Here is a 26,228-nt window from a genome sequence, read left to right as displayed (position 1 = left end):
TACATCCTGTTCTGTTCCCGACTGGACAAGCATCGGTTTTCACCCTCTTCTGCCGGCTGGGCCACCTGAGAGCTTAAAACGAGAGCTGATCTGATTAGGAAGTCTCTCTCACAGTTCTGCTCCATTAGCCGAGCCAAGGGGAGGCAGCTCTTGGCTCCATTCTTAATCACCTACGAGTCAAGGGTCTTCCAAGGCTTCAGATAATGGAATCAGCATTGACTATTCTCCCTGAAACCGGGGAAGTGGAAACCTGAGCTTGGAGAGTTGGGCAGGATGAGTGATATACTCTCCCGGGTGTGTGTTGGGTCATGGGGGTGCAGGAAAGGTATGGAGTACGTGTGAAGCTTTTTTTCCTATGGAAGGAGGATAACAAATTTTAGGGTTGGTAAAAACCTGTATCAGAGAAAGGGGCCTGAAAGGAGGTAAATAAAGAGCACTAACGAGGAAAGCAGCGCTGCCAGACCTCTCACGGAGGCTGTAAATCTGAGTATACACGTGCTGTGGCCACGTTGCGGACGTCCTCAGGAGGACTCAGGTGGTTGCAACAGGAAGCCTCCCCAGTCCGCCAACGGTTACCTTCTTGCCGGCGTGGCTCTATGGTGCTGCAGTCTGTTCAGGCGGCTGGGCCTGAGGAAGGGCCGCCCTGTCCCCTCTCTAGGCAGTCGTCTCGGTGGCCCTTTTACAGGGGCGCTCCTAGCTGCCGAATTGCGTCAGTTTCGTCCAGGTCCGAGCCTTGGGCGGGCTCGTCATTTGCAAGACTCATGAATAATTGAGTACGGGGCAGCGCCTGTTTGCATACGGTGGGACGAATGCTGCACGGGCTTCCTACTCCCGGGCTCCACCGGCTCATGAATATTCATGAAGCGCTCCGGGGGCGTGGGCCTGGGCGGGGCTAGGGGCGGGGCCCTGCCGGGGCTCGCTTCGGCTCGGTCCCGCGGTGACGGCGGCGGCGGCGGCGGCGGCGTCCACGGCATCAGCGGCAAGGACTGTCGTCGGGGCGCCAAACCGAGCGGAGCCGATCCCGGGGGAGCGCGTGAGTGCGCGGGGGCGGGAAAGAGGGGGCGGGGTCCGGGGTTGGGGCGGGGGAGGGGCGTGGAAGGAGTGGGCGCTTTCCAGCCGGGACCGCGGGGTGAGGGGGTGGGGGTGGGGGTCACCGGGAAAGTTTGCAGGGGCCGGGGGTGCGGGGAACGCGGGGGACACGAGGGAGCTGACGCGCGTGTGCGGGGGCGGAGGGCGCACGGTCTGGAGCTGGTGCTGGCAGAGCTAGAAGAAAGGGGGGAGGGGGCGAGGGCTTGGGGCGGGGCCGGGGGCGGGCAGAGCTGCTGGAGGGACCCTTGTCTTCCCTTTCCCGCGGTCCTGCGCTTGCCCCCTCCCCGGCTCCCTCGGCACGCCCCCAGCCACCCCAGTCTGCCCCCACCCGGTCCTCGTCTCCAGTCGGCCGTCTGTTCGCCGGCTGCTTCGCATCCCGCGCACGGGTCCTCCGCTTTCTGCCTCCTCCTCCGCCTCCTCCATCTCCACCCTCTTCTCCTCCTCTTCTGCTGCCGCCGTCCCTTCTGTGTCCAGAGCTCCCCACTGGGCCCCACCAGACAGCCCCTTGCCCCAGGCTGTTCCGTCTTCCCGTTGGTCCTCCCTCTTCCAGCAGTTTGCATGCTGTCCCTGCCGACCTGTCTGGCCCCGGATCCGGCCAGAGATCCCAGGGTCCATAGGGGCGATCCCGCTTGAGCCACTGACCCAGTCTAAAGCTGCTCAGCCCCTCCTCAGCCCTTCTGGAGGCCTTTGCTCCTAGGGGTCAGCTCGTCTCCCCCAGACTCCTGCGGGTGGGGAGTGCTAAGAGCCGCTGCGATTCTTTAGCTACCGGTTTCCGCCTTGGTCACTTAGGGCTTCTGGCCGGGGCCTCCGAGCTGCTGCGGCCACCTCCCCAGTAGTAGACTCTGAGCCTGCCTTTATTGCTGCAGCCATTCCCACCACAGAGGTGCCCATCAGGCACCCAGGTGGAAGGATTTTTCGGTCCTGGGCCAATTGGTCTTCAATTCTAACCACCCCCACCATGTCCCTTGTAATACTGTTCAAGGGCAAGGCAACAATCTTGTGTTTTTTAATTTAGTTTTTTCTTTTATATGCGCCCCCCCCCCCCCCCCCCGCCTGGCCCTGCACATTTATTTGTCCACCTATAGGGGGCAGCCCTCCGTGGTAGTTGGCTGACCAACGGGTTGACAGAACTGGGTTTCTCTACTGTCTTCATACCCTCTCCTGTCTTTGAATCAAGCTGGGGCAGGGTCAAAGATAGGGAAGGGGGTATGGGTCTTGCAAAGGTTGGGCACCAGAGGTCCCTTAGAATTTGGCACAGTCTTTCCAGACCAGCTGGAGTGGGTGACTTTAAGGGAGGCAATGCCCGTTGCAGGTTGGAGAGGGTCGAGTTGTCCTCACTGGCTCTTTGCACATCAGGTGATAGGAAACATCCCTCTTGCTTTTGAACAAGGGGCTTAGGGCTCTGTCCCTCAGGCTCTTCAGCCTGGGGTGGTCTTGTGGGTGGCAGGATGCTTTAGGAGCCAGGATGGGAACTGAGGAGGTGGTGGAGTGTCTGACGAACAGGTGACATGATGGGCCTGGGGGAGTGAAAGAATAGTCTGGGAATGCTGGCAGCCTGGGGTCTGGAGAGAGGAGGAGGTGGTTACCAGGGTCTTAGCTCATTGGTGACACTGAATGGAATCACACTAATAATGGCTGGAATTTATTGGAAACTTATTATGCAGTAGGCATCGTCCTAAGCAGTTAGTGTGAGTTTATATTATCTTAAGCCTTTCAAGAGTCTCAGTAAAAAAAACCCATTTTTCAGATAGGGAAACTGAGGCTTAGAGAAGTTACTGAGATAGAAAGTGGTAGACCCAACCCAGCATTTGAATCTCGGTATATCAGACCCCGAAGCTCCTGCTACAGGCTTAGAGGAGGATACCCATTTTGTTCTCTACCATTGGGCTGTGTCACTTGGTTTAATTTCTTCTTCTGCCCCCCTCAAAACAACTTCAGACCAACCCTAGGCTGGTGAGTGATCCCCACATATCCCCTCTTTGTAGGCTGTGGCTGACCAACTCTGACTGTCCTGGAAGGGGGAACCCCAGGGAATTTTCCCCCAGGTTACCCCACCCCCCGGATGTTCTCAAGCCCTGTCCCGTTCTCCCAGCCCAGGCCTGGGCCAGCTCCTCCTACCTCTTGGCGAGGCTCTGGAAATCCAGTGGGAGGCCATTGCTATGGCAACAGGACTAGGCCCTGGCTTTACCTCATCAAATTCCAAGCTGAAGCCAAAGCGATTGAGAAATTAAAGAAAAAAATGTATTCCAGATGTTTACTTTTTATTCCTTATTTTTCCGTGTTTGGATGAGACAGCTCTGAGGAAGGCGGGAGCGGGGCAGGGATGTAGAAGGAGAACGAGGAGAGGGGGGGAGAGGGAACCACTCCCAGCTTCGGGAGGGAGGGAAGGAGGAAAGGAGGGAAGGAGGGTGATCGGGAAGGGAAGGCAGGCGGTGGGGCGGAGCCCCAGGTTGGGGAGGAGCGGGTTTTTCCCGTCTCCCATGAGGTGATTCACAGAGAGACTTCAGACTTTGCAGCCCTCTTGCTCTGCCCTGAGTAGACACCTCCAGTGGGGCCTCCTGACCCAAGGGACGCCTTAGGAACCGTGAGTAGGGTGTCTTGGAGAGGTGGTCAGAGGAGGGAGTAGTGGGTGGCTCCCTGAAGCTCGAGGACTTTGGGTTAGGAGACAAGAGTTGGAGAGGATCTGGGAAGAGTTGAGGATCTGGCTGCTGGGGACCTCCCTTGACTGACCCCTACCCCTCTCCTGAAGTTCCTTCTTCCTGTCCCACACTCTGCCTCTGCTAGAAATAGGAGACTTCTCTTGGCTAGCCTAAGCCTGCTGCCAACGCCCAACTCTATTTCCCTCTCTCTCTTTTCCTGGGTCTTCAACCACCCCAGCTCATGCGTCTTTGCTTCCCAATTCTCAGGGTCTGCTGCATGTGATGAAAGTGTCTACTCTCAGGGAAAGCACTGCCATGGCTTCCCCACCACCCCGGGAGATGGAGGAGGAGCTGGCACCCGCTGGCTCTGAGCCAGGTACTGATGGGTGCAGGGTGGAGCAGGGGCTGAAAGGAGGTGGGAAGGGCAGAGGCTGCACCCCCATTCTGTCTTGAGGGATGATTGAGCAATGATTCTGTTGAGGTGAGAGTGAGGGAGGGGAGGGGTACTGAGGAAGTGCAGGATGAGTTTGGAAGGTTCTCAGGTCCTGTTGAGACCCTTCAGAACCGTTGAAACAGACAGAAACTTCAAGATGATGTGGATTGAGCCTCATGCGTGGCAGAGGGGGAAACTGAGGCCCAGGGAGAGAAATGGAGTGCACCTACAGGTCTCCTGGCTCCCTGTCTAGATTCTTTTCTTATACTTAGTTGAATGAGTGGCTGATACATTATTCTATTAGAAGGGTTGTGGCCATGAGTAATTCCAAGGTCTTTTATTTGGCATTGGAATGCTTTCTGTAGAAGGTAGGTTTCTAGTATTTTTTTTTTTTTTTTCCCTGTAGCAGATTTACTTTTGTTTGGTTTAGGTCAATAGTAAGTTTGCATTCCTGATCACACACCAGTGGGGAGGTGGCCTGGGAGTGTGTTGGGGGAGGGGGCAGCAGGGAGGCCGGGTGGAGAAGCTGAGCTGGGGTGTAAAGGTGGCTGTGGATGAAATAGTGAAGTGTGACATGAGGGAGAAGGACTAGATTGGAGAGACGGCAGGCCGACTGTTTGATGTGGGCAGGCAGGCATTCGTTTATTGGCTCATTTGCTCATTCATTTGTTTGGTAAGAACTTGTGCTAGGTGTGAAATAGGGTACAAAGAGCAATAAGGTGCCAGTTGAGCCCTTAAATATCTTTAGCTTAAAAGGGGAATTGGCTAAACATTTTGAAAGTTTGGAGAAGGGAGAAGATGCTTCAGGGATGTGTGCAGAAAATCAAGGAGGGCTTCATGGAAGAGGTACCATTTGACTTGTGCTTAGAAGGATGTGAACCTCCTGAAACTGGAGGGTAGGAGATGAGGTGGGAAACACAAGTTCTGCTTCTTGGTTCTTCTGACAGCACCTCCTCCTCCAACCCTTTCCTTTTGGTAGGTGACCCTCGGGCCAAACCCCCCGTCAAGCCCAAACCTCGAGCCCTGCCTGCCAAGCCAGCCCTGCCTGCCAAGCCCAGCCTGCTGGTGCCTGTTGGGCCTCGGCCCCCCCGGGGTCCCCTGGCTGAACTGCCTTCTGCTCGGAAGATGAACATGCTGGCAGGACCCCAGCCCTACGGTGGCAGCAAGCGTCCCCTTCCCTTTGCACCAAGGCCTACAGCTGAGACCCCTGCTGGAGGAGAAACTACCCAAGAGACTGGAAAAGAGGCTGGGAAAGAGGAGCTACCCCCTTTGACTCCCCCAGCCCGATGTGCCGCTCCGGGGGGTGTGCGGAAGGCACCTGCCCCCTTCCGCCCAGCCTCAGAGCGCTTTGCAGCCACTACAGTGGAAGAGATCCTGGCCAAGATGGAGCAACCACGGAAGGAGGTCCCTGCCAGCCCTGACCGCCTCTGGGGCTCCCGCCTCACCTTTAACCATGATGGCAGCTCACGATATGGCCCCAGGACCTATGGCGTGGCCACTGGTCCCAGGAATGAGGATGGCAGGACCCTCTGCAGGGGATGGTCTCAGGAGGGGCCAGCACACTCACCCACAGAGTGTCAGGAAGAGCACAGCAAGACCCGTGAGGAGAGGTGAGGGGTGGGAGGTTGTGTGTTTCATTGTAGCCTGGAAGTTGGGGGCTGGGGTCCAAGGGAGTGGCCCCATCTGGGGTTATGACCTTCACCTTTAGGTTTGTTGGGTGCTGTGAGCATGGGCAGACCCCGGTTTGAGTCATAAAGCATTCACCTAGCAGATGTTATCGTTACTGTATGCTTTTAAATGTTGTAGTTCTCCTTACGGAGCTGATGACTGTTTATAGCAGAGTTCAAATGTACCGCATAGAAGTTTATTTTTTGTTTCTATATATGGAGAGCTGGGCACCAAACTTTGCCTCATTGAATCTGTAGCCTTCCTGTTTGGTGAAGGGAATATTTGTTCCACTTTAGAGATGGGGAAACAGGTTGAAAAGTAGCTTCCAATAGTCCCTCACAAGTAAGAGACAGAGATGGCATTTGAATTCAGGTCTCTTTGATTCCAAAGCCTGTGCTCTTAATTGTTAGCTCTTACTGCGGGCAGAGCAGTGTGTTGGGCCCTGGGGTGGGTGTGTGTGTCGGATGAATAGGGTGCAGTCTCCGCCTGGGGAGGAACACATCTTGATGCCAGGCCACCTAGTGTCTGCACAGAGATTACTGCTGGTTGGAGTCATTTGCATATCATCCACTTTTTCACAGTTGGCACTAGTGTAAAGGAAGACTGGCCAGAGGTTCTCCTTGGGGTGGGGAGCACAGGACATTGGAGGAAGAGACTGAGAGATCTGGTGAGCCATCAGCTGCCCAGAGGCCACCCTCAGGGCAGGGAGAGCCAGCTTGAGGCATGGCTTGCCCCTGAGTCCTTGGCTGGGAGCTCTGCAGGCCCAGAGGCTTCCTTCCCCCTCCTCCTGCCAAGAAGGGAAGGGCTGCTGTGGTCTGGACCCAGTGGAAGCTGGAGGCCCTTGCCCTGCTGCCTTACCTTTCTCTCACCTGGAAGTGCCTGAAGGCTTGGCCCCGGAGTTAACCCACTGCATGTCTCAGACCAGGGCACTGTGAGGTCACGCTGCTGCCCAGGCTGGGTTCTGCTCTCCATCCTCCTCTCCTCCCTTGCTCCAAGCAGAGCTTAAGAGGAACAACTTCAACCTTGGAAAATCACACTTCCCCCTTCCCCTCCCCCCTGCAACCCTTCAAGAAGTATTGGCAGGACAGACTGGACCAGCTGCACTCTTCCTGGCTGGAGGAGAACTTTAACCCCTTATGGGCTAGCAGAAGGAGGAGTTATCTTTTTGGGAACCATTGAAGGGTCCGGGCATACAGGTTGCTTTCCCTAAAGTGACTAGGGGAATTTAACCCTTGATGTGCAGGTAGGGCATAGGCACTATCTCCTGGGGGCACTTTCTCTGTTGAGCTTCCAGGCAGGGCTGAGGAGTAAATGCTTGGGAGTGTGTAACCTTTGGGCACTGTTAAAGTTGCTTAGGGAAATTCTCTGCCCTTCTCCATTCTGTGATAGGCTTTCACATGCTCTGCCTCCATTCCCTGTCTTTCTCCCTCACAGGATTCCCCCTTCCGACTTGGCCTTCAACGGGGACCTGGCTCAGCCGGCCAGCTCTGAGCCACCTATTGATGTGAGTTATCCTCCTCTTACAAATCAGGATCACAATATTTTAGAACTGGAAGGGTCCCCCGAGATTACCTGTTCCACCCCCGTTGTAGTCCAGATGGAGGAACCGAGGCCCATGGAGGGAGTGACTTGCTCAAGGGCTGGCTCCAGGACCCAGATTTCTTCACTCCCAGGCCAGTGTTCTCGATCACTAAGGTGGCTAAGTGTGGTTCAGCCCATGAGGCTGCTCTTTATAAACGGTAATTATAATATCTATAACACCTGCCACTGATTAACACCTGCCCTACTCTGTGCTGGGCATGTCCCAGGAATGTTAACTTACTTAATCTTTGTGATAACTTTGGCTGGTAGGCCCTGTGAGTCCCACGTGAGAGAGAACACCAGGGCTCACAGAGGTTAAGTGTCTGCCTCCAGCACTGCCCGGCTGGGCTGCCTTCTCTGAGTTCAGAAGAAGGAAGAGTCCTTTTCTTGGAGATTTTCTGTTACACCCCTTATTCTCTCCCACAGTGCGCTTGGGGGACAGTCAGCCTGCTTTCCTGAGTCATGTATTAAAGGGTGCCCCTTTTTGCTCATAGAGCCCTTGCTAGCCAGACGCTCACCCATCTGCCCTGTGATGGAGACCTTGCTCCATTCATTTGTCCGTCCAGTACTTGTTTACTAAGCACATCCTATGAGCTGGGTGCTGGGAAAATAGCAGAGAACAACGTACACCGTCCCTGCTCTCAGGACGCCCACCTTCTAATGCGGGGAGGCAGACACAAACACTGACATCCTGTAAACCAGCAGATATGTAGTGTATCCGACAAGTGCCCGGGAGGGCTGTAAAGGTCGAGGTACCGGGACAAGGGCAGTTAAGGAAGCCCCCACTGCGAAGGTCGGGGTGTGAACTGTGTGGATGTTTGGGGAACAGCATTCTTGGCAGAGGGCACTGTAAATACAGAGGCCTTGGTGCCTTCTTGGCGAGGAAGGCAGGCTGTTTGGATCACAGTGATGGAGGTGGATTGTGCCGAGCCTCGCAGGCCACTTTAAGGACTTTGGCTTGAGTGAGGGGAAGAAACCATTGAGGAGTTTGGAGGAGAAGAGTGACCTGTGTTGACTTAGTTCTAAAGTCACTTTGCCCGCTGGGTTAAGAATTGGTTGCAGAGAGGTAAGAGCAGCAGCAGGGACCAGATAGGGGCTATTGGGACAATCCAGGTGAGAGATAATTCAGGGCTTGGCCTCTGGAGCAAACCAGTGCTGGAGATGGTGAGAAGTGGTTGATTTTGGGTAGGATTTGAAGGCAAACTGGACAGGATTTGGGGATAGATTGATGTGAGGGGAGAAAGTGCAGGACCAAGGATGACTTGAGGGCTTTTGGCTTGAGCGACCAGAAGGATGAGGTTACCATTTACTGAGATGGGGGCTTCTGAGGGCAAGGCAGGATCAGGGAAGACATGAGGAGTTTGCTTCTGGATTTGTTGAGTTTGAGATGCCTTTTAGACATCCAAGTGGAAACGTTGAGCAGGCAGTTGGCTATTTGAGTCTGGCTTCCAGGGGGAAGTGAGCGAGTTAGAGAGGAGAACTTGGGGAATTGTCAGTGTGGAGATGGTAGTTAAGACTGGCTGAGATCACCGAGAGAGTGGGTGAAGGTGCGGGAGGGAAAAAGGAGCCCGGCCAAAGGAAGACAGCCTCCAGGCCTGGAGGAGGACGTCGGCAGCTGTCAGACCCCACAGACAGGTCAAGTAAGGTGAGCTCCGAGAACTGGATTTAGCTACAGGGCGGCTAAATGTGACCTTAACGAGTTAAGGTGGTTAAGGTGACCTTAACGAGTAGGTAGGTGGCAAGGTGAAGGAAGAATCCTGTCGAGTGGGTTCAGGAGAGAATGGGAAGAGAGGAACTGTAGGTAGTGAATGTATACAGTGCTTCTAAGAAAATAGCTGGTAACTAGAGAGAGATGTGGGCTCAAGAGTGATTTTTTTATTTTTTATTTTTTATTTTTTATTTTTTTTTTTAAAAGATGACCGGTAAGGGGATCTCAACCCTTGGCTTGGTGTTGTCAGCACCACGCTCAGCCAGTGAGCAAACCGGCCATCCCTATATAGGATCCGAACCCGTGGCCTTGGTGTTATCAGCACCGCACTCTACCGAGTGAGCCACGGGCCGGCCCAAGAGTGATTTTTTTAAAAAAAATTTATTTTGTTTGTGTTTTTAAGACAGAAGGAATATAGAGCAGTTTGTGTGCTTATGGAAATGTTCCAGTAGAGAGGGAAAAAATCAATGAGGCAGGAGAGAGTGGGCTGTTGGCCTTAGCCACAAGCAGGGACAGCAGAGGATTGTAGAGGGAGGCAGAGAGCTTGGGCTCATGCAGGTAGCGGGTGGCGTGAGGGTGCAGGTGTGGGTGTTCTCTGCTAGTGACTTCTGTGTTCTCGGGACAGGAAGCAAGGCCATCAGCTGAGGGAGGATGGGGAGGAGGTGTCGGAGGTTTGAGGAGAGTCAGGGACTGAATGGAAGGCGGGGATTGTGGTAGGATTCTGGGCAGCTCCAGGACCAGTTTGAGGTCAGTGGTGAATCTGAAGGGAGACCAGCCAGGATGGTTGCGTGTTTTTCTCCAGCCTCATCCAGCTGTGCAGGTGCTGGGGTAGGGTTGGTGGAGAGCTGTATTTAAACAGGTTAAACAGGATGAAGAGAACCAGGGATTTGAAGGTTGTGTAAGAAGTGACTTTAATGGTGGTAAAAAGTGAAGTGAGGGTAGGAGGGGCATGGGGGACTGTGAGAAGAAAGTAGGGTTAATGGACTGTGCTTCCCAGAGGGGTTGAAGAGTGAGGGAGATGGGGAGATAGAGCGGCTGGACACATAGGAGGTGGGGACAGGTGAGTGGGACACTTGAAACTGAGATTAGGCAGGGGTTGCAGTTACTGGTGAGGGTGAGGTCTAGGGTATGACATCGGGAAAGAGGAGACTCAGGAACAGGGAGCCAAGAGGCTGGAAGGGTTGATCTGCTATCAAAATCACCACAGATCATCACAGTAGTGCTGGAGAGGGTTGCAGAGATCCAGAGCTACAATTTTCCAGGAATGAGGGGTTTGTAACGGGGCTGGTGTAGCTGGGATAGTTTAAGGGCATGAAAGTAGAATGTCGTAGAGAGGAGGGAGGATGGAGGGAATAAAAAGGCCCAGACCTAGCAGGAGATGATGTGGGAGCACAGCGGTGTTGGGGAGGGCCACAAGGGAAGTGTGACCTCTGGGAGGGCCAAGGTCAGATAGAGCCAGACTCACTTCATTGTCTGGGGAGAGGCAGAGTGGAGCGGTGAGGCTTGGTGTCCCCCCTGCCTCTTTCCTCTGCCTCATCCCACAGCAGCCATTCTCCTGTAAGTCCTGTACCTAGAGGCCAGTGCACAAATCGTATTTAACTCTTACCTAACTGTGAGATGGACATTGTTGTCATCAGACCCAGCATACAGTGGGGAAGCTGAGGCTCAGAGAGACCAAGTGCCCACCACCGGGGAGGGAGGGCGGGCATACAGCCTTTAAGAGGCAGAGCTGGGGTGTCTCCAGGCCAGGTGCTTTTCACCTGGCCCCAGTGTCCTTTGCCTGAACCCCACGGCCTTCGTGCTTCCTTGGGTAGGCTAGGACCTGTGGATACACAGAGTGGGGTGGGGAGTGCCCCCCTGCACCCCCCACCTCCCCATAGCTACTGCTGGGAATTGGTCTGCAGCTGCACTGGGCTTAGAGTCCCCTTGTGAGCCAAACCCCTTACCTGGAGGGGCCTCCCCCACACGGCTGAGAGGCGAGTAATGGCTGTTGCTCTTTCTCTTGCAGGTTTTCAAGCCCTGGGTCCCCTCAAGTCCAGGCCCCACCTCAGAGAATGGAGGCTCTGCCAGCCCAGGCCTCCCTGCTGATGTCCCTGGCCCAGTCCCTGTGTCTTCCTGTCCTCACTCACCGGGAGAGCACTCTCCCCACCACACTCAGCTTCCAGAAGCCCAGAGTCTTGCAGCTTCGGAGGCTTCTCCCTGCCTCCCTGTGACTCCAACATCCCCAAGTGCAACCCTGCCTGATGAAGGCCCCTGTTATCCTCCTAGCCTGGGGCTCCCTGCTGAGGGAGCCCCAGAGGCCCCCAGAGCCAGCAGTCCTCCCCTTGAGGAGGTCTTGAGGTGCCACAGCCCAGAGCAGCCCCCGGCCACCTCGCCCCGGCCCCTGATTGAGGGGGGTGAGTTGCTGGATCTCACTCAGACATTTCCATCTGGGGAGGAGGAGGTGGCAGTAGTGGCCAAGGGTAACGCAGACCTCCGTTCCATCAGCCTGGCTCAGCGCCGATTCTCTGAAGGTGTGCTCCAGCCACCTGGCCAGGACCAGGAGAAGCTAGGGGGCTCGCTGGCTGCCCTGCCCCAAACCCAGGGGACCCAGTCGGCCCTGGATCATCCATTTGAAAGTGGGACAGAATCCAACTGGAGCTTGTCACAGTCCTTTGAATGGACCTTTCCCACGCGGCCCTCAGGCCTGGGCGTGTGGCGACTGGACTCCCCACCCCCCTCCCCCATCACTGAAGCCAGTGAGGCCGCTGAGGCTGCTGAGGCTGGCACCTGGGCTGTGGCTAGCAGGGAGGAAGGTGTGTCCCAGCAGGGACAAGTGGCTGGGTCAGCTCCAGGGGGTACAGGAAAGCCTAGTTCCTGGGTGCAGGGGGATGATCCAGGTACCTCCTCAACCCAAAAGGGTGATGGGGAGAGTCAGCCTCGGTCCCCAGCTGTTTCCCTTGATCCCCTGCCTACAACTGGGGGCCCACCTGGATCACCCTTACTGCAGGCAGAGGAGAGGTGTGAAGAGCGGGAGCCCCTGGCTGGACTGGAGTCCTCCCTTCCTCTCGCCACAAGGGAGGCAGCCCTGCCCATCCTGGAGCCAGTCTTGGGGCAGCAGCAGCCAGCATCTCCTGATCAGCCCTGTGTCCTCTTTGTTGATGCCCCTGACCCTGGGCAGGCGTTGCCTGCCAGGGAGGAGGCTGTGACCTTAGCCCGGGCCGAGACCACCGAACCCAGGGCAGAGGCTCAAGACTCCTGTAGGGTGTCCCTTGAGCCTGTGGGCCCTGAAAGCAGCTCTCGCTGGCTAGATGACCTCTTGGCTTCGCCACCGCCCAGCGCTGGCAGTGCAAGGCGGGGAGCTGGATCTGAGCTGAAGGATTCACAGTCTCCAAGTACCTGCTCCGAGGTGAGGACAGGGGCTCAGGGAGGGTGGGGGTTTGGGGGATGGAGGTCAGGGCTTGGGTAGGCTTTATTCTTTCATTGTGGATTTTATGTGTCAGGAAGTTGGGATACAGTAGTGAACAAGGCAGCCACAGACCTGCACCTCCCAGGTCTACTGTCCAGCAAAACTGGCAGCACTGTATGGATGGAGCTTAGTGTTTAATGTGAGTTCATGTCCGGACTCCAGCATTCACTAGTTGATTGGTCTTGCAAATTAATTGGTCTAAGCTTCAGAGTCCTTTCCTAATAATGGCAGTTGCCTCTTAGAGTTGTATTATTGCTCAGTGCCATGTGTGGTGTGCACTGAGTGTCGAGTCCATTATTATAAGGGATGTCGTGCAAGGCGAAACACTATAGCCATTTGGAGCGTGGGCTCTGGAACCAGACTGCCTGGGTCCATCTCCTGCCTCTGCTCTGTGACCTTGAACAAGTGACTTTTCTGTCCTCTGCCTCAGTTTCCGCATCTGTAAAATGCAGATAACAATGATGAGCTCTATCTTAGAGGGTGATGGTGAGGATAAAGTGAGTTATAGCGTGTGTAAAGTACTAAGAATAGTGGCTGGCTCGTCATCAGTGCTTAGCAAGTGTTGGCTTTTAGACACGTTATTACCATTGAGTGCAAGACCTGCTTTGTAGATAGGCCCCTGAGGCCCAGGGGAGGCAGAGCCTTGTGCGGAGTTACCCAGCGAGTTGGTGGCTGGGCCTGGGCCAGGGCGCCAGTTTCCGGCTCAGTGCTCTTTCTCCTACCAGGCTGCCTCTGAACTTAAGGGCTGGGGTCCAGGTGGCTTTTGAAATTTGTTTTCCAAGCCTGGCCTGGGCTGGTAGGGGCGGGGCTGGAGGGAAGGAGGAGCCAGGGGGCCCTGGGGCAGAGGAGGAGGAGGAGCAGGAAGAGGTTAAGACCAAGCTGACTCCTGCAGTAGGTGTGTCTGTCCTGGGATGTGGGTGACTCAACTGTCTCCTGGGCGGGGCTGCCAGAGCTGCAGCTGCTCCGGAGGGAGCCCGGCCAGGGCCAGCGGGAGCCAGAGTGGTCGGACAGGTCCCGGCGCGGGGAGCGGCCCAGCCCTGTGCTGCTGGCTGTAGCAGCCAGCAGCTCCACGGCGGGTGGGGGCAGGGGCCATGGCCCAGCCTGGGGACAGGGAGGCCAGCATGTCTGTCTTGGAGCGGCTGCTGGCCAACGCGGCGCTTCGGGATGAGGCCGGTCGGCTCCGAGGCCCTGGGCCTGGGGCCCACCCGCCCGCAGGGGTGAGTCAGGGAGAGAGGGTGGGGGGTGCAGGGAGCCCTGGCTGGGATTTTTGCCTGCTTCAGAGGCTGCCCCTCCCATCTTCCTGGGCGGGCCGTTGTGCTAGGAAGAAGGTGCTTTCCTTAGGGAAGCAGGGCCTGGGTGCTCTTGTGGAGCTAGAGGGCTCTGGTTGCTCTTAGAATCTTGCCTTGCAAAGGGGGTTGTGGAGGGGCTTTGAGTCTTGACCTTGCTTAGTTGAAAGTGCACTCCCCCCACCCATGTGAAGACCGGTCTTGGATTTCTCCTGGTAGGATTTCTTCTGGTAGGATTTCTCCTGGTAGGATTTCTCCTGGTAGGATTTCTCCTGGTGGTTAGCCAGGAGTTGCCCAAGGGTTGTAAACATGACCATGGGACCATCAATTGAGGGCCCATTGTGTGCCAGGAGCTGTGCTGAATACTCGGTTTAAATGATCTTGTTTAATCCTCTCACATCAGCCCCATGCAGTAGGAATTATCCCCATTTAAGGATGAGGGCCCTGAGGCCCAGAGTAGTTAAGTGATTTTCTCAGTGTTACACAGCTGGCATCCAAATCCTGGCTTTCTGTTGCCAAAGTGGGGCTCTCAGATACTAGGTAGCACTGATTCTCATTCAGTATTGACTCCCACCCCAATCGACTCTAAGCATTGTTTCTTTGTCTTTTTTTTTTTTTTTCTTTTCTGATTCCCAGGGACTCCTTGGCTGGGCCCAAAAAGACCTGCAAAGTGAATTTGGGATTGCAGCAGACCCACATCCCAGCAATTTCAGTCCTTCCAGCTGGTCCCAAGGTGCATCTCAGGACTATGGCCTTGGGGGTGCGAGCATTAGAGGAGACCCAAGCCTTGGAGAGAGGGACTGGACCAGCAAGTATGGGCAAGGAACTGGAGAAGGGAGCACCAGGGAGTGGGCCAGCAGGTGTGGCATTGGCCAGGAGGAGATGGAGGTCAGCAGCAGCCAAACCCAGAGTGAAGTGTCTGCCCTGGGGGGGCTCATTGCCCAGGACCGGGTGGTTGGAAAGCCAGCCCAGTTCAGCACCCAGTGGAGCCAGGAGGCAGACAGTCAGGACTGGGAGTTCAGAAAGCGGGATTCCCAGGGCACTTACTCCAGCCGGGATGCAGAACTCCAGGACCAGGAATTCAACAAGAGAGATTCACTGGGCACTTACAGCAGTCGGGATGCAAGCTTTCAGGACTGGGAATTTGGGAAGAGAGATTCTCTGGGTGCCTATGCCAGCCAGGATGCTGATGAACAGGTCCAGGAATTAGGGAAGAAGGACCACCTTGGCAGGTACAGCAGCCAGGATGCCGATGAGCAGGATCGGGAGTTTGAGAAGAGAGATTCTTTGCTTGGCACCTACTGTAACCTTGGTGCAGATCAGCAGGACCAGGAATTTGAGAGGAGTGCTTGGATGAGGGACTACAGCAGCAGTAGCAGCTCCAGGGCCCTCAGCACGCAGGACAGAAGCTTCGGAACAAGAGCCCTGAGCTCCAGGTTCAGTCCCGAGGAAGCCCAGCAGCAGGACAAGGAGTTTGAGAAGAAGATTCCAAGTGGTGAAGACAGCCTTGGTGAGGCCAGCAGGGATGCAGGCCGGCCAGAAGAGAGAGAATCGGGGGGATTGTTTCGTCCCAGCACCCCCCAGTTGCAGGATGGGGCACGTGGGCAGAGAGACCAGAGCACCTGGCAAGGCAGTGAGGCCAGCCAGGAGGTTGGAGGGCTGCAGGAGAGACAGCAGGAAGGGGGTCAGAGCCCTGGCGATGCTGATGTGCAAGATGGGGAGGTGGGGAAGCGAGGCTGGGCTGGTGACTTTAGCCTTGGTGTTGCCCCCCAGTCGGAGGCAGCCTTTAGCCTGGGGCAGCCAGACTGGAGTGGGGACTTCTGCATCGAGGCCAGCGAGAGGAGCTATCAGTTTGGCATCATTGGCAATGACAGAACGAGTGGTGCTGGCCTGAGCCCTTCCGGCAAGATGGGAGGAGGTCACTTTGTGCCTCCTGTGAAGACCACAGCTGGGCCTGTGGACTGGACTGACCAGCTGGGTCTCAGGAACTTGGAAGTGTCTGGCTGTGTGAGTTCTGGGGGCTCAAGTGAGGCCAGGGAGAATGCTGTGGGACAGATGGGCTGGTCAGACAACCTAGGCCTGAGAGACATGGACCTGGCCAGCCGTTTGGAAAGTAGAGAGTCTGAAGATCCCAGGGGGATCGCAGTCGGGGAGAAGGACTGGACTTCTGATGTTGGGGTGAGGAGCAGAGATTTGACTGGGGTGGGGGAGGTAGGAGGCTACAGCCAGGCCAGAGAGAGAGGCGTGGGGCAGACTGACTGGTCAGGTGTGGAGGCCGGAGAGTTCCTGAAATCAAGGGAGCGTGGAGTTGGACAAGCTGACTGGACACCTGATCTCGGGCTGAGAAACATGGCCCCAGGGGCGGGCTGCAGCCCAGGAGAGCCCAGAGAGCTTGGGGTGGGCCAGATGGACTGGAGCAACACTCTGGGTCTGAGGAATTTGGAGGTGTCCTGTGACCTTGAGTCTGGAGGCTCTCGGGAGCCACGGGGATGTGGTGTGGGGCAGATGGACTGGGCTCAGGACTTGGGACTCCGGAACGTGGAGCCCTCTGGGGCCCCAAGTGAAGCTAGGGAGCGTGGGGTAGGAGAGGTGGGCCAGCACCTGGAGCCTGGCCTCAGGAACAGTGGCAGCCTGTCCCCTGGCCTGGAGGCCAGAGACCCCTTGGACGCCAGGGAGCTGGGGGTTGGCGAGACAAGTGGGCCAGAGACCCAGGGTGAAGACTGCTCCTTGCCTTCCTTGGAGACCCATGAAGACCCTGGAATGGAGACGGGAGAAGTCCCAGACCTTGGAGCCAGGTAAGGGAGCCCCATCCTGGTGTGGGAGGGAAGGTGTGACAGCTGTCTGAAAAACTAGAACCTTTTTTGGGAGGGAAGAAGCAGCATTTTCCAAGGACTTTTAGCGTCTGGAAAATTGAGACGTTTTGGACTGTGAGTTTTCTACTTTTTTTAAAAATTGTAATATGACAGACATGCAGGTGAGTTCCTTTTTTGAAGGATGAATGTAATGTTGAGGTGTTACTCTTTTTCAGGAACTCATGTTTTGGGCTTTCTTGGTGATTGTGAATTGTGACTGTAGGTGGAAACGGTGCATGTCCCATCTTGGATGGTTTCTGCTGGGTTCCACTCTTGTGAGGCCACAGGTGCTCTTGGGCTAGGGACCACAGATGCTTTCACAGGTGTAGGAAGGGGACTCCGTGTTGTCTTGGCCTGGGTTGCTACAGCCAGTAGTGGAGTGAACGGTGGCACTCATTGGTTCTTAAAGGAGTTAGGAACTTGGTGCTTCTTGCTTGCCGTGTCCTAGAGCCCGGAGGAGCAAGAGTTTAAGAACCTGAAGGCTGTTGGGACCTGACTCTGGCCCCACAACCTTGGCCTCCACGTGCAAAGTTGCTGAAAGAGAACTTTCCAAAGGAACAGACTGGTAGTTTTATAAGTCAGCTAGCTACAACCTGTCTCTTGGATGTCCTAAAACCAACTGAGGTGATTTTGCAATTGGAAAGGGTGCTAAAAAGGCATTGCATCTATTTTTTTTTTTTTTGTCTCTTTTGTGACCGGTAAGGCGATCGCAACCCTTGGCTTGGTGTCGTCCGCACCGCGCTCAGCCAGTGAGTGCACCGGCCATTCCTATGTAGGATCCAAACCCGCGGCGGAAGCGCCGCTGTGCTCCCAGCGCTGGACTCTCCTGAGTGCGCCATGGGGTCGGCCCCTATATTGTTAACATTTCCATCCACTGAGATTTGCCTTTATTGATTTATCTGATCTCTTTAGTGTGCAGAACATTTTACCTTTTCCAGCCCTGGAGTGGGAGCATCTCATTGGGAATGTGGGGCAGGGAAGGGGGAGGTGGTAGTGGGTGGGGGCTGATGGTAGTGGGAGCAGAGCAGGAGGGACCAGAAAGGGCTAGAGAGGCTGCTCAGGGTTTGGGGAATGGTAGAGGGGGAGTGGGGAGAGGCGTTCGGGATAGAGAAGGCGGGAGAGAGGAAGGTGGGCAGAGCCTGGGGCTGGGAAGATATGCTCAGGGGAGTTGAGGGGGGCTCTCTGGGACTCAGGCTGCTGAGTGGGGGATGGGGGAGCACAGGGGTGAAGACTGCAGGGGAGCGGGTGGGTACACAGGACTGGAAGTCGGAGGTTCCTTTGACTTGCATGAATTCCTGGACGAGTTGGAGCCTCAGTTTCCAACAGTTAGACTTGTTAGACTTGGGAAACCCAGAGTTCCAGCTTTCACATTCCTGGTGCAGGGGAGAGGGGGGGCTCTGCTCTCGATTTCTCTTGCTGGTGCTGAGCTGCACATCTTGCATCATGTATCTTCACAGCTGCCCTGTGAATCAGGAAAGGATTTTTATCCTCCCCAGTCGGCAGGTTGGGAAGCGGTGCAACCCAGTTAAGGTCACAGAGTTAGCAATAGGTGTTTCCGACTTGTTTGTATTAACTGCTTTCAGGTGTGGCTACCGCATTCGAGACTCTTAGGCTATCAAGGATTGGGACCCACAGCTGTCCACCTTTCCCTTCTCCTTGGGACAACTTGGGTGACTCTTGAGAAGGGGAAAGTGATAGTATCTTTCCCTTTGTTTCGGATGGAGGAGGCTGCCAGCAGGCTGGGGCGGGGAGCGACTGTCGTGGGACCGGGTTAGGGGAACAGGAGTGTAGTGGCAGAGAAGCGGGGAAGCACTCAGCTCTCTGAGCTTCGGTCTCCATCGCGCCTTTAAATGTTTTTATGGAAACAGTCTGGTCAGTGTTGATGTTACCGAGTTCAGGATTTAGCTGTGATGCCATAGTGGTGAAGCTCATTGTGTGTGACAGAAAAGGTGTCTCCTCCAGCGCTGAAAGGAGACAGTTGCTTTGGAGGGGCTCGTTTGAACGTCATGCTTTTGGGCAGCCTTTTCCAAAATGTGTCCTAAAGAATACCGGGCCATAAATATATTCAGAAGGTGCTGTGTACTCCATGGCTGTGGAGGAGGCTTAATGTGTATATTTGCATATATTTGAATCTTCAACACGAGTAATGCAATGTTTCCCAGACATATTGGACTAATGTCCAAGGAGCTAGTGTTCTGAGCATCTGATGTAGGGAAGTTCTGCACTGTGGAAGGATTCTCTTTAAGGAAAATTTTGGAGGTTCCCTTTGTAAAAAGAGGCTCTTGAGAAGAGCTCAGAGGGGTCTGGCTTTGGGACTGTCTGCCAGGTTTGGGTTCTGATTCTTTCACCACTTCTATGCCCGTTGGCAAGTTTCTTCTCTTCTCCAGGCCTCCACTTTCTCATCTGTAAATTGGGAGTAATTTACTCATGGTACTCAAGAAAGTTTTTGTGAGGGTTAGAAGCTGATACACAGAAAGTGATAAATATACACCTGCTGGCATATGGTAGTCACTGAAAGAATTTTAGTTACTTGTATTTGTATCTGTTTTTTAAATTTGGATATGAGATGTCCACAAAGTGAGGCCCTTGGGAACATTTTAGTCATTGCCCACATGTTGGACAAAGGTATCCCTGATGGTAATCATTGGATGGAGGTTGGAGGGGTATAGGGAAAATGTGGGAAGAGCCCAGGCCCTTCCTGTGGGTCTAGGGCCACCTAGTCCTGGTGGGAGTGGTGCTCCTGGGTCTCCCTGGGAGCTGGGTACTGTCCCTTCCTCTCTCTGGCTGCTTAGTCATCTCCTGCCCCTCCCCCTGGACCCTAGCAATGCAGAAGCCTCTGAGCCATTTTGGGGTATTCATAGAATCCACGAGGACCCTCAGAGATCATTGAGTCCAGCTTCCTCATGCGTGGGGAAACTGAGGCCCAGAGAGGCTGTGTGACTTGCACAAGTTCCCACAGCTTGTGATGGAGGCTACCTCCCTGTTCCCTCAGGCCCCAGCCTTGCGGTCCTCTCTGGGTGCCCTCCCTGTCTCTCTGTTGTCAAGGCCAGCTGCTGCCCTTTAGAAATATTGTTCCAGCTCCAGCCCTGACCCTCCCTCATTTCAGGTCTCAGATCCTGGACCACTGGGAAGCTAACTTCTTGCAGACCCATCCCACATAGTTTGCACCATAGTTTGGGTGGAGGTGGGGTTGGACAGAGTCTTCAGGATCCTCTGAAGTCTAGATCTGGTGAAGGGTATAGACCATATAAGATGAGACCTGGACTCGCAGGCCTGGCACCTGTGTTGAGGAGGATGATGAATATCCTAATAATTTGTTACGTTTATCAAATGCTAACTAACTATGTGCTAGGCACATATTTCTGCCAACAAACCCAGCAGTGTTTAGGTACTATTAATATTCTCATTTTACAGATGAAGAAACTGAGGGTCAGAGTGGGCAAGTAACCTGTGGCCAAGGCCACAGGCATAGCAGGGGATAGAGCCTAGATCTGTGCTGCAGGGGCAGGGCTCAGCACCCCGTTCCTAACCACCCCCTCTCCTGCTTCCCTGCCAGGAGGGGCTCAAGTTGTAGGTGTTCTGGGCACTCGGACAGGAAAGCTTCTCCTGGGATGGGTTGAGGGGTGAGTGGGGTTTAGAAAGGTGGTGGGGTCCATGCATACTGCGTTCTCCAGGGCTCTCCCCAGTCCCCTCTTTCCACTCCTCATGGCCACCCCCCACGCCTGCTGGGCTCCTGCCACTGTCCTCTGGCTGAAGGCCAGCTTCCCTCTGGAAGTGGATCTTTCCATCCACCCGTTGGGTGTTTCACATCCTCTGAGCTCGTGGGGCCTGCCTTCAGCCTCCTCCGGCCCCACCCCAGGGAGAGGCTTGGGGCAGGGCCTCTTCAGGCTGGGTGGGGTACTGGCGCCCTTCCCTCTAGCACCTCTCTGATCCTAAGCTAGCTGTCAGGGTGACCTGGCTTTGGCCTCCACCCAACGCTGCCTCCAATTCCCGATTCTGCTGCCTTACTGTGCTGCTGCCACCACCTCCACCCTCCCTAGCCTGCGTTAATTTCCATATGTCAGCCACTGGTGGAAGGACAGACTGACACAGTCCTCTCCCTCTCTGCCCCCTCGTCCTGTTGGCATTGACTCACCTGCCTCACTCTCCTCCCCTTGCAGTCCGTGAGGAGCCCACAGCCTGGCTTCCGGGCACTGCCTGCCAGCCTTTCCCACACCTCCGCTCCTGTGCTGGGTGTGGCTCTGGGCTGGGTGGTAGGTGTGTGTCTGGAGGGAGGGACAGATGAATGGTGCGTGCGCTCCCTGCCCAAATATGTGTGATGAGTGTGTGAGTGTGTCTGTGTCTTTTAGGGAGTGGCAGCTGGACATCGTGTGAGGTGTGTGGTGAGATGTGGATTCTGAGTCTGTGTCAGGTTTTGAGGGGATAACAGGCAGAAGGTGCCTGGCTGTGCTGAGGTCCAAGGTGCCCCAGCCTCTCGTTCACTCTGCAGACATTTGCCTAGTTCTGCTCCTGGCCAGGTGTTGGGGGCACAAAGGCAAAAAGGACCCTGTCTTTGCCCTTGAGAAGTTCAGACAGGCACTGGAGACAAAGGATCGCAGAACTGAAGCAGGGGCTGGGGCAGGTTGGAGCCCCTGGCTTGTGGGGCCGAGGCGGCCCATGGTGGAGGGAGAGAGACAGCTTCGGAAGAGAAACTGAACTGAGGGGACAGTGAGGGAGGGGACAGTGGTGGGTGGGGGGAGCTCTCTAGGCGAGGGAACAGCTTGTTCAGAGACAGCAGTGTGAGAGGGCTGGCTGTATTCTAGGCATCCCTGGCTGATCTGTGAGACTGGGGAGTAAAGAGGTATGACGTAGGGGCTGTGGAGGACACGAGGCTGCACAGGCCGATGGGCCAGTACCTGGCTCATTTCAAGGAGTGTGACCACCCAAGCAGGTGCCGCTGGGAGGGACCCCATTGACGGCATCTACAACAGCCACAGAGGCAGCAATAGCTGCTCTTGTTTATAGGGCCACACTGAGTGCCAGGCCCTGTGCTGAGTGCTTTAGATTCGTGTTTCATTCCCTAGCAACTCTGTACAGTTAGAAGAACTTGAGGAGCTTATGGGTGAAAGGACTCAGTCAAAGTCTCAGGCAGTGAGTGGCAGATCAAGTATTTGAACCTGCCTGGCTGGCCCAGCTGTGTGCTGTGTTGCTGCAGGCCCTGACCGTGTCCTTGTTGAAGGAGTCTGGGACGAGCATGGAAGGGGGGATGGGGGTAGAGAATCCTGTGAAGTGGGCTTTGGGGGAGGGAGATGGGGCCTTGTGGGTGACCTTGCTCTCTGGTCCACCCCCTTTGCAGCCCTGGCGGGTGCCTGGCCCGCTTGCCGCCCTCTGGCTCCCAGGACCTCCTGGAGGAGATGCTGACAGCCAGCAGCTCCAGGGCTGTGGCCTGTAGGGAGTCAGCGGCCTCCGGCCTCAGGGGCCTGTTGGAGGAGGAAGGAGCCCCAGCAGGTGCTGACCAAGGGGAGCCTCTGGAGCCTGGCAGGGACCCTCTGCCCTCCTGGAGGCCACAACCTGATGGTGAAGCCAGCCGGACAGATGAGGTGGATGGCACCTGGGGCCCTGCTGGGCCTGGGCAGGATGAGCAGGGGCCAGCCTGGACTTCTCAGCAGCCCTCCCAAATCCCGCCCTCCAGCTCCCCCAGTCAAGACTTCTCCTTCATCGAGGTCAGTGGAGGCTGAGCCCAGGACAGCAGGTGTGGGTGGTGTGAGTAACAGAGCCAGAGCCCCGCTCCTGGGGCTTGCCTGAGGAGCTTCAGTCTGGGAGGCAGAAAGTGGGTTGTGGGTGCGACCTGTGAATGGGATATTCTGGCTGTGGGAGGGATCAGCCCATGGCCAGCTGCTGTCGAGGGGCTCCTGTGGGATGAGGCAGGATCATGGGGTGACAATGTCAGTGGTGTTGCCATTGTCCCGAGCAGGACACTGAGATCCTCGACAGTGCCATGTATCGGAGCCGTGCCAGCCTGGGGCGCAAGCGTGGGCACCGGGCCCCAGCCATTCGGCCTGGGGGTACCCTGGGCCTGTCAGAGGCAGCAGACTCAGACGCACGCCTGTTCCAGGACTCTACGGGTAGGACTGATGCGTCATTTGATGATGTCTCTGTCAGTGTCTGGGGTGGAAAGCTCCAGTTGTGCAGGGTTGGAGGGGTCTGAGGGTGCTGCCACGTCTGAGCCCCCTCCCTGGGCCTTTGCAGAGCCACGGGCTTCTCGAGTGCCATCTTCAGATGAGGAGGTGTTGGAGGAGCCTCAGAGCCGCCGGACACGGATGTCCTTGGGCACCAAGGGGCTGAAGGTCAACCTCTTCCCTGGCCTGAGCCCATCAGCCCTGAAGGTACCGTCTGATCTTTCAGCAGACATATCTGGCCTTTCATGTCCATCCGTCTATTCATTCCCCCGACCCCCCTCTCCCATTTCTTCTCTTATTCTGCTCTCTAGTGAGGGCCCCCAGAACATCCCTTTGTGCCCTGCTGGACCCTGTGCTGTGTGCCAGGTGGTACAGAAGGAGGAACAGGGCGTGTTCTTGTCCCAGAACCTCAGGGGTAGTGGGGGCACGAGCCATGCCTGTTATTAGCTTGAGTGGAGGGAGCAGTTTGGGTGTCACTGGGGAGGCACAGGGCTGGGCCTGTTTAGGGAGGAAGGAGTTATTTCCCAACAGGAGGTGGTGGGGCGTGGGAGGGTGGATTGGGGCAGGCCTCTTGTAGGCTTTTGATCTTAGCCTTGAGGCAGGCGTAGGAGCTTGCTTGGGGGCTGGGGTGGTGCAGAGGCATTGCAGGCAGAAGGAGGTCACCACTGGCTGTGTCCAGCCCAGTGTGTTTGAATTCAGCCCAGCAGAATCTCTTTGAGTACCTACTGTGTGCAAGGCATGGCTCAACTCTGAGGGAAGCCCATCTTTAAGTGATTTTTTGGAGTAAAAGGACCACAGAAGGGTCTGTGCCGGATCCTGGGGCCTGCATGCTCTTGGGAGAAGGCCTAGCCCTCTGTGAATCCTTCTGCCTGCCTCTCCTACATGTGTCTGGGTCTGGACTTGTCTCTCAGGCCAAGCTGCGCTCCCGGAACCGCTCGGCTGAGGAGGGGGAGCCGGCGGATAGCAAGTCCAGCCAGAAGGAGTCCACAGTCCAGCGCTCCAAGTCTTGCAAGGTCCCAGGGCTAGGGAAGCCCGTCACGTTACCTCCCAAGCCAGAGAAGTCCTCAGGGTAGGTGACCTAAGCTCTGGGCATCCACTGACCTCACCGTTTTAGCCTGAAAAGGGAAATCCCACTTTACAGAAGAGGAAAACAGGCTCAGAGATCATGTTGACATGCCCCAAATTAGCTATATTAAGTTGGGTGTAGAGTTCTGGGCCCTGCAGCCAGGCCCCAGGCTGCCTCTTCTGGTTGGAGGGGGTGAGGGGTGGGTTCTGTCCCTATCACTTTTCCTTATTTAGTTCAGTTTCCCTAAAGTTTGCCTTCTGCACCTTTGCTGTCTGCATTCTAGGTCAGAAGGATCATCGCCCAACTGGCTGCAGGCCCTGAAGCTGAAGAAGAAGAAGGTCTGAGAAATGACAGGTGAGGGCAGGTTACCAGGCTTGGATCCAGCCTGGGCTTCAGGTGTGAGCAGTCCCTGGAGGACTCGGGAGGCCCCTTCTAGCCCTGAGCTCCCCACCCCACCCCCCTTTCTGTCCAAGGCTAGACTGGGGCAGGTGAGCCGAGCACCAGAGACTTGGCTCCCCCTAGATTTTGTCCACAGGGCAGGGTGTTGTCTGGCCTGGGATGGAAGAGAAGGGCTGCTTCTGTCCAGCCTGCCTTCTTGGGCTCAGGGACAGTCCTTCATGCCCTGTAGCTGGTCTGAGTGTGGTCAGCCAGCTCTTCTGGTCTGGGATCCCTGGGGGCACTCACCAGGCTCCAGGTCCCATAAGGGACCTTTCTCACAATGGGGTACAGCTGGGGGAACCAGGGTGGGTGTGGCAGAGAGGAAGCTGAAGTCTCCACCGTCTCCCCGTTGCAGGTCCTTCCCATCTGGCAGTCTCAGGCAGTGCCCGTTCCTGTGGGGTCTTTGGGCGAGGAGTCGGCTGGAGCCCACCATGCCCCGGGCTGCAGCCTCTGCCTCCGTCCACCTCTGAGGAACATCTGGGGAGGCACATTTATGCACTTTGTGTCACCAACTTTCCCCCACGCCTTCCCTCCCGGCCTGGATTCCCTCACTCGTGGTCGCAGGGTTTGGTTCCTGCCTTGCTCTCTTCCCTCCTCCCTCTGCTTCCTCCTCCAGCCTCCCTTGGGTTTTCTTTTGATACCGATTTATAGCATTTTTTATAAAAGCCTTTGATTTTTGTAATGGGTGGGGCCTTGCCCCAGCCCCACCCCAGGTCTCCCTCTGCCCTGCCACACGCTCCACAGAGACCAATGACATTTTGCCACTTGAAACAATAAAGTTTTTTGGGAATTGGTGCTGCCCAGGTGTGTGGTTGTGGTTGCCCATCCCCCCTTCTAAGGCTGTAGTTGGAAAATTCTGGTTCTGTCCTTGCCCCATCAGGAGATCACCGTGATGTTGTCACTTCCCTTCCACCCACTGGCCTGTGTCCCTGAGGAGAGTGTTTGTTGGTTATGGTAGGCTGATAGCTGATTCAGACGACCCCCAAAGGTTTGTTCTTCATCCATGGCACAGTCCAGGGTGAGTTGGTGGTGGGGGGTCCTCTGTAGTCATTTGGGGCCTGGGTCCTTCCTTGTTGTGGCTCAGCCATCTCTGGGGGCCTCAGAGCCCTCCACAGTATCCAGTGGAGAGAGAGGGAATCCTGTGGGCGACTGTCTTAGTCTGTTTGCACTGCTGTGACAGAATACCGTTGACTTAGGTAACTTATAAACAACAAATTTATTTCTTAAGGTTCTGGAGGCTAGGAAGTCCAAGATCAAGGCACCAGCAGATCTGTTGTCTGGTGAGGGCCTGTTTCGGGCTTCATAGATGGTGCCTTTTCAGTGTGTCCTCACATGGTGGACAGGGCATGCCAGCTCTCTTGGGCTTCTTTTATAAGGGCACTCATTCCATTCATGAGGGCTCCATCTCATGACAGGATCACCTCCCTTAAAGGCTCTATCTCCTAATATCACCTTGGAGATTGGGATTTCAACATACATTGTACACAAATATTCAGACCATAATATTCTGCTCTTGGGCCCCCCAAAATTCATGTCCTTCTCACATGCAAAATACATTCATTTCATTCCACGAGCCCAAAAAGTCTTACATTTTAAAGTTGATGCTAAAACAAGGTAAGTCCAAAGTTTTATCTAAATATCACCTAAGTCACATATAGATGAGACTCAAGGTACAATTCTTCCTGAGGCAAATTGCTATCCAGCTGTGAGCCTGTAAAATCAAACATGTGCTTCCAAAATACAATGGTGGGACAGGCATAGGATAGACATTCCCATTGCAAAAGGGAAAAATAGGAAAGAGGGGTAATGAGTCCCAAGCAAGTCTAAAACCTTAAGGCTGGAAAATAATCTTTTTTGACTTG

At 55.4% G+C, this 26,228-nt stretch overlaps 1 protein-coding gene across 2 annotated transcripts; it reads left to right on the top strand.

Moving 5' to 3' along the window:
* Nucleotides 1–966: 966 nt before the first annotated feature.
* TNKS1BP1 (tankyrase 1 binding protein 1) lies at nucleotides 967–25,160 on the top strand. 2 transcript variants are annotated; one of them, XM_063094697.1, is made up of 12 exons: nucleotides 967–1,033; nucleotides 3,996–4,104; nucleotides 5,141–5,771; nucleotides 7,264–7,333; nucleotides 11,127–12,506; nucleotides 14,489–16,647; nucleotides 22,040–22,406; nucleotides 22,658–22,808; nucleotides 22,933–23,069; nucleotides 23,774–23,931; nucleotides 24,212–24,282; nucleotides 24,722–25,160. In XM_063094697.1, the coding sequence occupies exons 2-11, from the start codon at nucleotides 4,011–4,013 to the stop codon at nucleotides 24,270–24,272; spliced, it is 5,208 nt and encodes a 1,735-aa protein (XP_062950767.1). In that variant the 5' UTR covers nucleotides 967–1,033; nucleotides 3,996–4,010; the 3' UTR covers nucleotides 24,273–24,282; nucleotides 24,722–25,160. The 2 variants fall into 2 exon arrangements, with proteins under 2 accessions (XP_062950767.1, XP_062950766.1); XM_063094696.1 differs by lacking the exon at nucleotides 967–1,033 and adding an exon at nucleotides 3,593–3,673.
* Nucleotides 25,161–26,228: the final 1,068 nt, after the last annotated feature.

The sequence above is a fragment of the Cynocephalus volans genome, chromosome 4 (genome assembly GCF_027409185.1).
Source record: "Cynocephalus volans isolate mCynVol1 chromosome 4, mCynVol1.pri, whole genome shotgun sequence".
Classification (NCBI taxonomy): domain Eukaryota; kingdom Metazoa; phylum Chordata; class Mammalia; order Dermoptera; family Cynocephalidae; genus Cynocephalus; species Cynocephalus volans.
This window is presented reverse-complemented; position numbering and strand designations above follow the sequence as displayed.

What these genes read in the sequence shown, in the direction of transcription:
- TNKS1BP1 (XM_063094697.1), top strand. Translation starts at nt 4,011, where the DNA reads ATGAAAGTGTCTACTCTCAGGGAAAGCACTGCCATGGCTTCCCCACCA. An exon ending in ACCCGCTGGCTCTGAGCCAG is followed by an intron (nt 4,105 to 5,140) that starts GTACTGATGGGT and finishes TCCTTTTGGTAG; the next exon opens with GTGACCCTCGGGCCAAACCC. An exon ending in CCTGTTCCAGGACTCTACGG is followed by an intron (nt 22,809 to 22,932) that starts GTAGGACTGATG and finishes GGGCCTTTGCAG; the next exon opens with AGCCACGGGCTTCTCGAGTG.